This window comes from Anas platyrhynchos, chromosome 6, assembly GCF_047663525.1.
Source record: "Anas platyrhynchos isolate ZD024472 breed Pekin duck chromosome 6, IASCAAS_PekinDuck_T2T, whole genome shotgun sequence".
Taxonomy (NCBI): domain Eukaryota; kingdom Metazoa; phylum Chordata; class Aves; order Anseriformes; family Anatidae; genus Anas; species Anas platyrhynchos.
Genome location: NC_092592.1, coordinates 10,513,326 through 10,528,455, shown reverse-complemented (window position 1 = coordinate 10,528,455; position 15,130 = coordinate 10,513,326). Strand labels below are relative to the sequence as shown.

At 40.9% G+C, this 15,130-nt stretch overlaps 1 protein-coding gene across 13 annotated transcripts in view; it reads right to left on the bottom strand.

Moving 5' to 3' along the window:
* Window positions 1-15,130, bottom strand: part of ANK3 (ankyrin 3) — a 355,138-nt gene that overhangs the window by 119,186 nt on the left and 220,822 nt on the right. For all 13 annotated transcript variants that reach the window (XM_072040023.1, XM_072040026.1, XM_072040016.1 and 10 more), the window contains 2 exons: window positions 14,088-14,186; window positions 3,599-3,697 (listed from right to left, as the gene is read on the bottom strand). In XM_072040023.1, the coding sequence (XP_071896124.1) occupies window positions 3,599-3,697; window positions 14,088-14,186 (198 nt within the window). The remainder of the gene's footprint in view (window positions 1-3,598; window positions 3,698-14,087; window positions 14,187-15,130) is intronic.

Genomic DNA, 15,130 nt, shown 5'->3' with positions numbered 1-15,130 from the left:
CAGAAACAAACACAAATGCTCACGGAGATGACTAAAAAAAAGAAATGATTACCCCAGCTTAACTTAATGCTCAGAAAAGATTGTATGTGTGTTTATCTATAAAATATGTTAATGAAAAATAAAAAGTGATGTTACATGGAGAACATTTACAGTACCACATTCAGAGAATGGATTGCGTGCACAGATCACAGAATGACAGCTGAATAGCTAAACCTGCCCCATCCAAGAGTAGCAAATCCTTGTCTTGTTGGTGTTTGGTCAACAACATAAGACAATATCTTCTGCATACTCACATAAAGGTGAATTACACGATAAAGGAGAAACAAAGGGCTAGGAATTCCTGCCTCTGAGTAAGAGAAACAAGCAGTTTTCAAAAACTGTTCTCCTTTCATGTAGGGACAAAACCTTTGTCATTCATCTTTAAGGAGTTATTTTGTGTTCCATAATCAACATTTATATGGAATAGCATCATGATGTCTAACACATTTTAAAGCAGAAAAATAAAAGCTACAGAATTCTGCTTCGCTTAAAATTCCTGGAGAGGTCTCACCTGCATTTAAAAATCTGCTAACAAAATCCTCACTTATTTTCACATGCAAATCACATCTATTTTTCAAGTTGTGCGTGTATTCAGCACGCGCCCCTACCTTCCAGAGCACTACCAGGCTGGGCTCAGACTGGGTATCCCTCTGATAGATGTGACTTGACACAAGTATCAGAAAACACAGCCCTGGTTGCTTTGACTTCCAATACGTTTAGAAGTGGTCATACTGTTGCAAAAAGACATGACTGAAGCTTTTGTCATCTCTTGTTTTTTTTAAGGCCATTCTACGTCTACGACATTGAAAAAAAACACAGATGGCACTTAAGAAAAATGGAATGTCTGCAAAGTTGACATACCTCAATTGTTCTGCCTTGGAAAACAACATTGGGTCAGGTAGGAATAAAAAGAAAGCTTTAACAGGAACATGTGTTATAATGGCTCACAGCAATTAATTTTTGGTATTGAATACGACAGCAAGGCAGACACTCCTGAAACAATATTCTTTTTAACTTTAACACCACATCACTCTGAGACCTCTCTTCCTCCTTGTACTGATTCATAAATCCATTCTGATCTACTCCAGCAATGCTCTTGCCTCTCCAAGTCTCCTTGGTAGAGCCACTTACTGCCCAGACCAGGGACTGGTAAACCCTTGCCAGGATGAGTCAGTGCCGCTGGAAGCTAAACTTCCACTTAGTCACTAACTGGCAGAAAACGATGCCTCTAGTAATGTCAGACAAGTGCAATGATGAGTGACACACAAGCAGAAGTTATGCAAATCCTTTCTGATTTATAGGGAGAAGGGGTGTTTGAAGAAACAGGCACTGTCTGGGGAAGTTAGACAAGAAAAAGAAAGAAAAACTACAAAAACAACCAAAAAAACACAACCAAACAAAAACAACAACAAAAACTAAAACCCACAAAACCTTCCTGAAGCACACTCATCCATTGCCTTTTGCTTCACTGGGAAGCTCTGCCAGACTCCAGAGCTGTTAACGCTTCTGCCCTCTTCCTGGATCCTGTTTCCGTTGTACCCTGTATTTTTAATTATAGAAATTATCCTAGTATCTGACTCTGGGGTCTGTGATAAGAAAAATGAAAGAGATCAGGAGTTTTTGTAACTACAGGAAAAGAACAAGCTGGACTCAAACTATTTAAAGTCCTGGTCCCAACATTTTGGTTGCAGTGGGCCATGTAAGTTCTTGCAGAGAGGACGCAAAGATTCCCTTGCCAGGTCTCTTCCTCCCTGTTGAGACCAAATGCACATCTGCCACATCACCAAAACATGGTCCACCCCACCACAAGGTATGACAGGACAAACTTGCCCCCTCAGTCTGACAGCCCCAGTGTGCCCCATAGGAGGCTGGTATTTTAGTCCAGAAGAGATCAATCAGAGTCACTGAATGGTTGAGCATGGAAGTGTTTGAAAAATGTCTCAAGTACAACTGAGTACAACTGTTTGTTTTTTTTGTTTTTTGTTGGTTTTTTTTTTTTTTAAGGAGGAGGAAAGAGAGAGGAAGAGAGGAGGCAGCTGCTCAGAACAACAGCCACATCCCTGCATGCAAAACAAACCCAGGAGGCAATCTTACCCCTGAGAGGTAGCAAAGTGCTTCTAAGAACCTAACAAAACAAACAAAAAAAAATAATCAGGGGCAAGACAAAGCCTGCAGCATGGGGAAAAGAAGTTTAATTCTGATCAAGTGCTATATATGCTGTCATTTTGAAACACACGGGTAGAAAGTAAAGGGAAGTAACATGAAAGGAAAAAACTGATGTTGTAGACAAGGGGTACTATGTCCTGACAAGAGCACAGGCTTGTTTGGGATCCTGTAGAGGCTCCAATTCTATGCATGCTAGTTTCATCATACTATGTATAGGACTGAAGACTTTATGCAAGCTGCTCTGTAAATCCTCTTAAGATACTGTGCCTCTCCTAGTGCCAAGCTCAAGAAGAACCCACTGTCCATGTTATCCATGACAAACCATCTCTTCCATATCCCCCAATTAGGAAAAAAACACACATTTTACAAAGAAATCATGAATGACTTCTTAGGGTAAAATGGAAAAAACAACCAATGAAAAATGCATGGACAAAGTGAACAGAAAGTAAGTTTCTGAATTTGACAGAAATTGAAAAAAAACAAAAACAAAAACAAACACGTGCTTCAACAAACACCAGATGATAGTTCAGAGACTGCTGAAACACTAGAAAACTGAACAGAAACCTGTGTAACTAAAAATGGAAGATGGATAGGTGACAAGCTAATATTTCGAGGAATTGAAAATTGTCCAAAAGTTAGAGTCACAACCGAAGATTTCCCCACCCACAGAGGAGCATGTTACAAAGACTGCTGTGACAGCCCAGAGCACTTGTTCTTGGTTTACCTCCAAACTTCAGAACCTTTCCTTTTCTTTAGACCACTGTGTATGTAAATAAAATACTCCTAAACTGATTAGATTGGATTTTAACAACAATTAGATACAACCATCTGCATTGATCTTCCAAGACACTCAGTGACTCGAGTCAGGTGTCAGCCTGCTGGAAACCATCACTACACCTGGCCCATTTGCTGACAAATCCAAGGCAGCAGCTAAGCAGAGTCAGGCAGAGGCTGAGCTGCTGCACAGCCCTGCAAGAGGGAGGTGAGACTCATCAGCAGTACTGTGCTCTGTGACACTGCCCTGTGGGTAAAAGAAAGGCAACCACGCTGCAGTTGAACGTTACTCTTTTAATATTCAAATTCTGAAAGATCTGTACTGAATTCTCGGCTTTTAGTGTATTCACATCTAATCGCAACTAGCTCATAGCAGCATCTAATTAAATGCTCTGAGAACATGGAAAATAGTTGGTTCTGAGCTTTGCCATGCATGGTATTTCACACACAGTTTTAACAGACATAAATTGCTAGCATCCTACTGAAATCCTTTTTACAAAAAAGCGATGCATTACAGTTTTGGTAGCCTGCCAGGAAGACAAATGATTTAAGCTGTACAGCAGCTAACAGGTCCCAGGCAAGAATTCCATACAGTAACAGCATTCATACTGAAGCTTACCCTTGTTTTGGCATCAATTTTAGCTCCTCGATCAAGTAGGAGTTTGACCATATTTGCATTTCCTCTCTTCGATGCAACATGCAACGGTGTGATATCATTCTGTGGAAGAGAATAACAAAACAAAACGTGAAAACAAATATTTATCTACCTGTCTTTCAGGATCTCCATGATCAGTTTTGCTCACAGAATGAACTATGCACACTTTGCTAAAGGGTAACACAGCTTTGTTTCCCTGGGAGCATGCAAGCAAAAGGAAGCTGTTTTTTCCCACATGTGAATTACTGGTCTGAGACTACGACCTTTGTATTATCGAGGCAAATGTTCAAGTTGTGGTTGAAGTTCAAACGAGACATCCTGACTGTGCCTCAGTTCTCAGTTTTTGTATTGGAGTTAAATATCATCAATTTTACTCTCTAAAACCTAGCAATTTAATTTAGCTATCGTTGTTTCTGAATACTTAGTGATAGGGATTAATACCTCAGAACTTTATTGGTCAATTAGAATTCATGAAAAATAAATTAAAAAATACATTTGCAGGTCTAATTCAAAGGGAACAAGATGTCAGTGCCATTTATTTCTGTCAGCAAGCTCTGATAGCCTCTTAAGCACCTTCACGTCACAGTTACATCACTTATTTCCTCTACACAAATTGTTCCTCTAATCGATGTAATACTTTACTTCAAGTGAGACTGTAAATAGGCAGATATGCTTTGCTAAATGACGCCTCGCAGGACAGCAGCTTGTAGCTGTGCTGCACATTGAGGGCAGTTACATAACCAGTGCGTGCGCACACAAACATGCTTTTTTAACAAGATGTAGCTAGGACATTTCTTCATGCTCTGATGAATCCTTTATCTTCTGGTGTATGAAGGCCACATCCTGTATATATTTGATCATACGGAGCCAAGTGAAGATAAAATAACTTAAACAGAGCATGCAGCTAGGGTATGGAGACAAACAGAATTATCAAGAACATGTTCCTGCGCACTCAGGGGCAGCCAAACAGCTGGCTGTGGAAAACTGGCTTCCCCATGACTGAGCAGAAAGCAGTAAATTTTAGTGAGCATATATCCTATGGCTGACTGAATTGGAAAGGCACCCATCACCTTGAATAGCTGGAGAGCCATTCAAGTGTCTTACCTGGCCAACAGACCGTTAAACAGCACTTCCTCAAAACCGCAGGTGAGTGAAATGATAGAGAACCAGTACCAACAGAGTATCTCCTCTCAGATGTGACAAGTTGACGCACAGCTTAATAGTAATGCCAAGCACCTAACCCAATATGCACTATCTTTATTTATAAGCAATTACACTACGAAGCTAACCTACAGCTACCAGAAAATACTAATTAGTACTACCACAGAGGCAAACTACATTTTAGAAAGAAGAAATAACTTCTTTCTCTAATAATAATCACATCAGAGCATCTAAGTTACTATTCCAGGGTAACCTGTGATTTCTTTAAAACATGAAATAAAACAAAAGGCTACTTAACACATTAAACAAAGACTATGCTAAGCCTGATCCTCCCAGGGATGTAAAACTGTGTGATTGCATGATGTGCAATTTGCAAGTTGGTTTAGAAACAAGAATAAAGGTGGGGGAATATCCATTTTCATGGTCAAAGTGAGGAGTCCTCCTTAAAAGACCTTCACATTTCAGATTAGTACTGAATCTATCAGGACCTGCTCCCTGTGCAGCTGGTCTCAGCTTCTGGCAGGGGACAAGCTCCCTGGCTGAGAACATGAGGAAATTCTCCAGCACCTCACAGGGACTAAGCTCATTCCTTTGCTGGAGAGCTAGCAATCCATCTTTCTTTCATCTGACACACTGTCTTTACAAAAAGCATATATTTTAATGTCTTGAGGATCTTGAAACTCTGAATTACATTTGGTTGAAAACAGGCAGCGGGTCCACACTAGGAAGAGATCAGTAAGTAAAGGATATGTTCACTTCAGACACAGTTTGTTAGGAAAACGAATTTCACACAGCTACTCTGAAATAATGAACTGAACAATAAGAATCAAGGAAACAAAACCTTACATACCCATTGAAATATCTGTCCTTATGGATGAACGAGATCAGTTCCTCTTTCCTGGGAAAAGAGCACTGCAGGAGCAGTATTTCCTCACTCTCTAGTTTTCATCACACACTATTAATCTACTCAGACAGTTCATAAAAAGAATTAAGAGACAAAGAACAAAAAGCATATTTGGCCCTATTCAGCCCTAACAGCTCAGGGACACATTGTGGGGAAACCTAAGCGAAAAAAGAGAGGGGACAGGTCTCTATCCAGAATTTAAGTTTGGCATTTAGCTATTTGCACTTTTACTGGTAGCAAACAATATGAAGTAATAATTGTGTATGCAGAGAGTCCTGAGCCCTGAACAGAAGAAGAGAAGCATTATGTGAATGTTCACACAACTGCACGCTGAAGTTTAGGGTGAGTAACTCTTCTTTGGTCAAGACCGTGTTTGGCCAAGGCTTAAAGTATCACACCCAGATGCATTACGCTCCTCCCATCTCTCAGCATACATTTGTGAAAATTAAGCACAACTGAGATAAGAATAAACCTCAGACATAATCATCATTAATATTTCTGATGACAAAACGTAAAGCAAGCAATTCAAACCCCAGTTGTTTGTACTTGTCACAAGAAAACAGATTTTAAAAAAAGCTTAATAATATGCACAGCTTGGGTGTAGGTTATTAAAACTGTGGTATCAGCAAACAATATAGCCACCAAATGTAAGGTTCTGAATTCTTCACTAAATCAACAGCATCTGCTGTCTTTTCAGTCTATTTTTATCTGTTTGATCTTCTATAAATTTCTCCCTTTGTTCTCAAGATAGAATAGTAAATCAGGAAACTTTTGAAGATGTTTTCCTGCAGTAAAAAAGCTGAAACGCCTTCAAAAAGTAGCCAGAAAAAGATGAGGTTCAGATCTAGAATGTCTATTGGAGCATTCCTTGCCCTCGCTGTTGAAAAATCAAATGCTGGATAATGTCTCATGTAGACACCTTGACAGCGAGCTCCTTTGTTGTCCAACTTGGGAGTTAACCAATTCTGTAAGGAATACGTAACATAACTTGTAAGAATAACAACATGAAATTGCACAATAAATGCTTTTAGTGTTCTGAAGTAGTACATGGCCTTTTCTCTCCCCCTTGGCAGATGTCCTGGGGTACATGACTCAAAGTATTCTGAAAGTGTATACAGATCAAAGTGTGATATATAAGATGCATGGTTTTTTTCTATACCTCACGGCATTGTGGACGACTGTTTTCCCTTTATCTCTATCCACTGCCTGCTGCAGCTGCTACCCTCTCATGCAGGGCCTGTGCCTTCCCTTTGGAGTCTCCCAACATTCAGAAATCTGATGGGTAAAGAGAGATCTGCTTCTTTTCTTGATGGCTTCTGCTCATGGCTGATGAGAGGAGACACTAAGCCCTTTCAGCTGCATCTCTATCTACAGCTTCGTAAGAAAATTCAGAAAACTTCAAGTTATCCTGTGCTGAGCTATAAGCCACCTACATTTCCCATCTGAAATGAGATCAACTCCTCTCTGACACATGCTATCATCCATCACAGCTCACCACAGCAGTCCAAATTATTCCTGTTACAAATTAGCAACACAAATGGCTAGGAAGTCAGAAAAAAAAACAGCAACAAACTTAGAATGGACAGAGTGCAAACACTATGTATCTTGCAGCTTTATTTCAATGCTTTTAGAAAATGAAGAATTCCCCCCCTAGATTCTGGTATGATATGCTATCCTACAGACTGCCTTTTACTTACCTCAGTCTGAGTTTACAAACATACAGATGCCAATAATAAACAAGAAAAGTATTTCCTCTTATAAGCATCATATTGGGGTCTGAAGTGTAGCTTTAAATACAAATAATCAAAAAGTCAAAGTTTCCTATTCATGCATCACATTGTTTTAAATGCTGACTGACTGGGATACGCTAGGTAGCACAGGGATGCAAGAAGAAATCCCCCTGGGGCACTGGTGCTCTACCAGTGACCCAACTGATTCCCCAAGTACTTCCAACAGTCAGAAGGGGAAACTGCTCCTCTCGCAGTCCTGCAAGGGCCAACCACTGGCTACATGCAGCCCAAGCAGTTTGCTTGTTTGGTTGGGTTGAAGGACCTTCTCCATTCCCACACTGCAGCTATTGCCAGGGGCAGACCACATAGAGAACTGTGAAGACAGCTTACCTCCACTGCTTAGCAATCCTCCCAGACCCCCACCAGAGAACAGTTTTATACAAAAACTCCATTTCTTTACCTTCAATTAAAAAAATATAGTTTCTTAACAAAATATCCAGGTGAAGCTGGAATTTAGTAAGATTGTCCTCTGTTTTCCCAACTGAGAGCAGACTCAGAATTGACTAAGAGTGCATCAAGAAAACAGAAGCTGAAAGCAGGCAAACTGCTAAAGCGTAAAGTTTGGAAAATCTCTCCATTGTTACGAGTCCTTAAGAAAAGAGCTTAACATTGATTGTCATATACTGGAATCGTCATCAACAATCCTGCATGGCTATTATCAGCATTGCCAGTTTGTGGGGGTAGCGAAGGATTATGCTGTGTATATGAAGACTGTTATATGTAACCATGCAGCTACAACACATATAATAGGAGAACAATCAGTATTTTCTCCTCCTATATTTTTCTGTAATTCAGAACTGGAGCTAAAGCTCAGTACAACCCCTGCAGACAGAAGTGCTATGTTCTAGTAGCTGTTACTGGGATCACCGAGACTTGCATGGGATTTTCAAGTATAAAAGAAATGAGATGTACAACCGCAATCACACAATCAGATGCTCTTCAGGAAACCTTATGACAGTTCAAAGAATTTTCAGCTTCTTTCTCCTCTGTTTACTGTTAATGAATCTTATATTGTGCTAAATTAATCCTTGCGTCTACTTCTCTTTCTTCAGGACTGAGATATAGAAAATGAATCCTGGAAGAAAAGAAGGAAGAATATAACAAGGAACTGTGTTATGGCAAACTACCACTAGGGAAATAAAAAGATGTTCTTCTCTTATGTTACTGTCACTTACATATTGCCTGCTTTTTTTGATGGGCTAATGGTGTTCTGCTCCTCAGCCTCAGGGTCATCATTAATGCATGCTGTCCTCACACCACCCTCTCAAGATTACCAAATCCTTCCTCAACATTCCAGTAAGCAAACTTTCTGCATGCAAAGCCCACTCCCAGTGGAACTGAGATCTGCTCTTGAGTAAGGAGTGCTGTGAAGCTGGGAGGCTCTTCACAGGGCTGGATGCAGACACATGACACAGTGACTACCTCCCATCTGCTTGGGCAAGAAAGATGTGGGCAGAGATCACCTTCACATCAAGAATGACTTTGCCACCTGAATCGTCTGACCTGCTCAAGTATGGAACGGATGTGAGGGTCACAGAAGTTCCTTTCAGTCACTGCCCTGGAAGCTGCAGAGAATGATTTTTTGATTCTTTTCTAGCCGTTATGCTTCCTCAGAGAGGGGGCAGAGCTTGTGAGGCATTTCCTTACCTGGGCTACACAGATATTTCTACTAGAAGAGAATCTGAGACAGAAGGATGATATCTGAAGACTCTGTGAACCCCCCAAAGATACTTTTTGCCTAATTATTATTCTCAGAAAATACATTTTATTCAAAGCACCTTTCCCACCTCCCTGGTCTGCACAGCAGCTGTGGAGAAACAGTTGTTGCGCTTTCTTGCTGCTGACTTCGCACAGGGCAATCTGGCAGCACAGCTCCATCACAGCTGGCTGTGAAGTCCAGCAGATCAAACTGCCTGCCCTCCCTGCACATTGCCCCGGGGATGCACGAGCAAGGCCTGAATGGGAAAGCACAGGCACTCTGCAGGGATTAGAGCTGATTAAGAGCAAAAAAGCTTTCTTGCACCAGATACTGTAGGTTTAAACAGAATTGCTGAGGAAAATGGTTTCTCATTCCTTCCAGTGGCTGTTAGTTGGTTGTAGCATGTATTTCAACATATCTTTCCAAGTCCGAGATAGCAAATTGCAACGCAGTCTACAGCAAATTTGATGGGGGCAGCAGAGAGACAAAAAGACAAAGGAAACCTTCTGTGACCTGTCCTTTATGTCCAGCATAGTCACCTGCCCTCAGGCTGAAGGAGACCTGATTCCTGGTAAATCAGAGTCGAGCAGATGGCACAAAGCCCCTGTAAAAGCATCCAGCTCCAGAAGCAGCAGCTAAGATGGGAGCGCGGCAGTTATCTCCATGTGTTTGGTCACTGCATGCCACAGCAACAGGTCTCCTGAAGCCTAGAACAGCAGAGCCCACTTGGCAGACTGCATTTATCTATATTAATCACTAGATTAGTAGTTCCAGCAGATGGAAAGTAGATATTAAAACCATCAAAACTCTGGGTAACATACCAGATACAGTTTGATTCGAAGCTACAAGTGGTTGATGAACGATATTTGTTCATAAGGAAATGGTGCAACGGATCGTTGCAATCCTTCAAAGCACAAGTAGTGAGCGTACTCACACGTTAGCTTTGTTGTGAAGCAGACCGACTTCACCCTCAGTTATCCTTTGTTCTATTCCTCCCCTTCTTTAGCCCATATGTGATTATCCCACAGTTAAGCAAGAGGGAAACAAGGCAATGTGATGAAGGAATTTCCTTAGCTTTGAAGACTTTCAGAGAAGCATAGTCACACACATGCAAGTCTCTTACAGATAGAGATGATGAACAGATATAAAATGCCTGCTATGTCCAAGCCAGTGTGTACCCTGCCAGTAACTGTAACAGGCTTACATTGGATTTTGAGCCCAAGAAGTCAAGCAACTTGGAGTAAGTGTTTTTCCTTCATTACAAAATGGCAAAGACTCAGCCCAGTATTGAGATTCTGTTTCATTTGGACAGAGGTTATGAAGAACCTTGGAGCTGCCTCCCTATAAGTGGGTGGAAAGGGGTATCATAAAGCTGATTTTACTGAAGTCATCTCCATCCATCCTGCAAGAAACTTTCCATGCTGTGCCATCTTCCCTGCACTTGTAACAAGCTTGGAAGAGAAAGCACAGACACAGAAGAGCAAATACAGTTCAGTGGAAGAGCTGACACTAAATCAACTGCTGGTCTGGAAGAGTACAAACCAGAAGCAGGTACCCTTCCAGCCCTCCCAGCCTCTACGTTCCGCAGGTACACAGGCCAGCAGGTGCTGTCACACCTGCAAGAGCTCCTGGACCTATGCCTATTTTTCTTAGATGCAATGAAAGAAAGGAACAAGGGAGTTTATGACAGCCGAGAGGCACGCAGGTGTACACTGGCAGGGGTGAGGGGAGCAGCTGCTCTTGCGTATCACTGGGGACATCATTTATTTACAATACAGCACCACTGCTCACCTCCTGTCCACACACCAGGAGCCATCATCAAGCTCTCATCTTTCCCTGCCTTCATTGCTGGAACCTTTTTATTCCCTTGGGGCCCTCAGAAACCCACTGAAAATGTACCAGCTGAAGAAATCTCTTTTGCCTCCCATGTGCCCTCCTGTTTCTTACATCATTTCACCAGCTCCCCTTTTCACCACATTTGCCCTTCCCCTTAAAGCTCAGAGCTCTGCCTTCATCTTCTATGTCCCTCTCATTACCTCCATCCCTCCCCACTGATAGTCAGGTGTCTTCATGTTGTTACCTTCTACACAAGTGTACCACTACCATAATCCTTTAATCTTGCTCAAATACCTCCCCAGAACTGATAGTTCCCTAAACAGTTTAAAATTAATTTAGAGATATAGAGAAGTGTCAATTTGTATTTATTTAGCAGGAACAGAGGAAGAAGAGTTGGTTGCCAGAAGTGCATTTGATACCCCTAAGTTTGCTCTTTGTACTTCTGAAGAGTACAGACACACCGTATGATTTTATTTGGGTTATATCCCTTCCACAACTTTGCTTTATTGCTTGTCTTCCCAGATTGTGAGCAACTTGAACAAGGGGCTTTCCTCCAGGCAAGCCATGCTGCACATTGTGGATGTTGGTTACACAAATTAAACAATGAGGTGGCAGCGGGCAGGCAGTACCTGCAGGTCCTTTTTAGTACCTGTTGTAGTGCTTCTGCCTGCTGTGCACTCTGGGCAAACAAGGATCAAGTAAGGACTCTGTCACCTAGTGCTGATAATGGTACTTTATACTCCATTTACATTTGTCTCCATTTGCTTACAAATTCACTGCTCTCCCAGAATCTGACTCATCAGTCTGATAAGCACTGAAGAACAAAATTCAACTCCATTATTACTGTTATTTATGCTACTATTCCTCCCCTCAGAGCTGCCTTACCTAAATTTGCAGCCACCATGCAGTAGAGATGTGCTCTGTGGATTCCCCCACCCAGCTACTGCAAGCACAACAAGCTGCTTCGTGCTCTGAGTCACAGCGTCAGCCCGCTGCTCTTCAGGCTGATGTCAGTGCATCTGCACCTCTCAGTTCTCTGAGCAGACTGCCTCTCTGACGATGACAACTAAAGGAGGCAGAACCTGGGATTTCCAAATCTGTGAGTTTGCCCTTATTACTTCGGATCTACTCTCCAACAATGCTCTTAATCCAAAACAGAGATGCTGAAGCCCAGGGTTTTTTTTATTGAAATGTATGCATTGAAATGGTATTTTATTGAAATAAGCATAGGCAGGTGATGCTTAGTGATACTGGTAATACATGTAAATGCTGCTAATTGCTAACGTAGCAGTATGGCTAACCCCTCATCTTGTTTCTGAGTGAGAAAGAGTTGTCCCAAACCCATTCACCTTCCTTGCTCCTGTGATTAGCACCTATCAAACACTGAGCACCAAACTTTATGATGGTTTGAAATGACTTAAAATGCTCTAATTTGATTGGATTAAGGCCTCGGGAGTAAGAGGGAGTAATGTTATCAGTGAAAATCAAGCATGCAGTTAGAAATTTCCCAGAAGCCCTTTGCACCCCAAATCTACCTTTAGTTTCTGAATTTCACGTGGATCTAACCTCAGACTTTCTCTCTTTCATCAGTAACAGAAGATCAATTTGAGTGGTGCATGTACGTGTAAAATCATTTGTGAGAAATATATGAGTAGATCCTTACCTTTGATACGCACCTACCAGCTTCACCCAGTATCTGCTAGCATTTCTCTCACCAGCATTATTAAGTACTAGACCATGACTTAAAATAATATTTTTTAGCTTTGGGGACTTCATTAACAAATCTTTTAACTATATTCATAGATCTATGTTGAGTGAATAGTGCCCAGCATCTGTACTTTCCACCTGCACTCCTACTTAGAGTAAAAAACATTCTGTTCCTGGTCTATTATATCCTCCATCAATTCGCCTTACTAACCATAGACAAACTCTACCAAAAAAATGTTCATTTTTTGTTTAATTCTGAGTCCCATAAATAAAATAATTTCCCTTGTAAATAAACGTGATACTATTTTATCGGTTTTGTGGGTTTGCAAAGTTTATCAAGAGTTTTGCTTGGTATGTTTTTTTTCTAACCTAAATGATTCTATAATTCTATGTAAATATGTTCTTTAGCTATAGAAGCAGTGAAGTTTTTACATATACGAATTATCTGAAGTAAAAGAAAACATTACAATTTGCTGTTTGCTATGTGGCAAATGTTTTAAGCAGTAGCACAGTACTTATTCTCATGCAGAAGAAATTAAAACAACACATACTCAGAACCTCTGTAAAGGAGCTTCTGAATTTTCCGGTTCCATTCTGTCTATCCGCAGATACCATTCCAAGTAATTCCACCCCATAAATACCATCTCCAATACACACTTGATCCCCCCAGAACACACACACTTTAATTGAAATGCTGTTCTACACTGAACAAGGGGACACCTGGGAAGCCCATACCATTTCCCTCCTGGCTTCCTCTCCTTTTCCATTTATCTGAGGAACTATCCTGTCGCTTTCTGGGCTGTGTCATGACTTTCAAGCATAGCTTATGGGATCAGGAGAGTTATTTCCCCCACTCTACCATGACTTCTGCCATATGGCTCAAATCATCAACTTCCCACCATCTCTGTACCTCACTCCATTTTCTACCTGTCTTGTTTCTCACATCTCCTTTATCATCTGACACTCCCGTACGCAGTGAAGGCACAGCTGCTTTATTCACTACCACCACCACCACCTGCCCTTCATGTTCACTGGAAACAACTGCATATTGAGGACAACTCAACAGGGACAGCATTCCTGCCATATGGTAAGGCTACAGGTGGAAGAATTCATCTCACTGAATCTTTGCAATGCTGTGAAATCAGCAGCTGGTTTTGATTAAAATGGAGGTATTCAAGAGTGAGGAGTAGAGCTCAGGTTCAGTTCAGAAGCACAGACACCCTGCTCCATACTCCTTAGGGTAAAGAGAGCTGTCAGGCCAGGCCTCTCAGCTGGCAAGCACAATGCACATTGTGGAAAAAGTGTTTCAAAGTAAAGATGAAACAAACTTAAGTATAACTATGATTTCATTCTTACCCTTGCAGTGAAGTCCACAGCAGCACCCCGATTCAACAGCAATGTAGCTACATTGATATTTCCATAGTGAGCAGCTATGTGGAGGGGCGTGAACCCACTCTGGAAAAACAAACAAACAAACAATTGATAATTTTTTTATATATATCTCTTTGGTACTCCCAAATTTGTATCACATCACTGACAAAAGCTAGTAATAGGAGTGTGCTGCAAGTCACCATTCCAATTTTGTACAAGTTTTTACTCACTGACAATTATTTACACATTGAGTCTAAATAAAATCATATTGCTCTGCAGAAGGGAAAAAATTAGCATAATTATTCTAGAAGACCAGAATTAGGACAAAACTTTCAGTTACTTCAGAGAAACAGCAACAAAACATGTGAGTATTAAAGTAATGATCTTTTGTAAGAAAATAGTTTCTAATAGAAACATCTACTTGTTATCAGTGTTGTCAGTCTTGCAAGTTAAATCTCTTAGAGATTCTTTGCAGAAGTTCAGATAGAAGTCATTTGATGATACTTGCTTCTTAAAAAAAATAAATTCAAAGTAGATGCAAATGAAAACAACATCAAAGACCATTTTAAATGATTAATATATTTTTTTTTCCAAGGGTTAGTAGCATAAAGATCAGTCTCCCACTGAGGGCGATCACACTGGGTTATGTTCAGACACCACAAGTTATCAACCTAATTAGAAGATGCCTTGCTGATAACATCACTTCAGTGAGTTATTTTCATATTTAAGTAGTTTTACTTCCTTTTAAAATAATGCTAAAACATGCAGCAATTCCATCAGTCCTGCAAAGTATGAAACCTTATGGGAACTAGATGCATTTCTAAATTGTTAGCAAGCCATGCTAGCTGCCACTGCCTTGCTTCGGGAGTTTTGCAGATTTAAAACCACTCTCAGATCACTCGATTTGCTGACACCATCAAGGTAAGTGTCATGCAGAAGCCTGAAATCAGTCCTGGATGCACAACACGACAGGGTTGTCTGCAGCTCTTGACATATCTGGCAAACATCTACTCCATGAGAATCCCTGA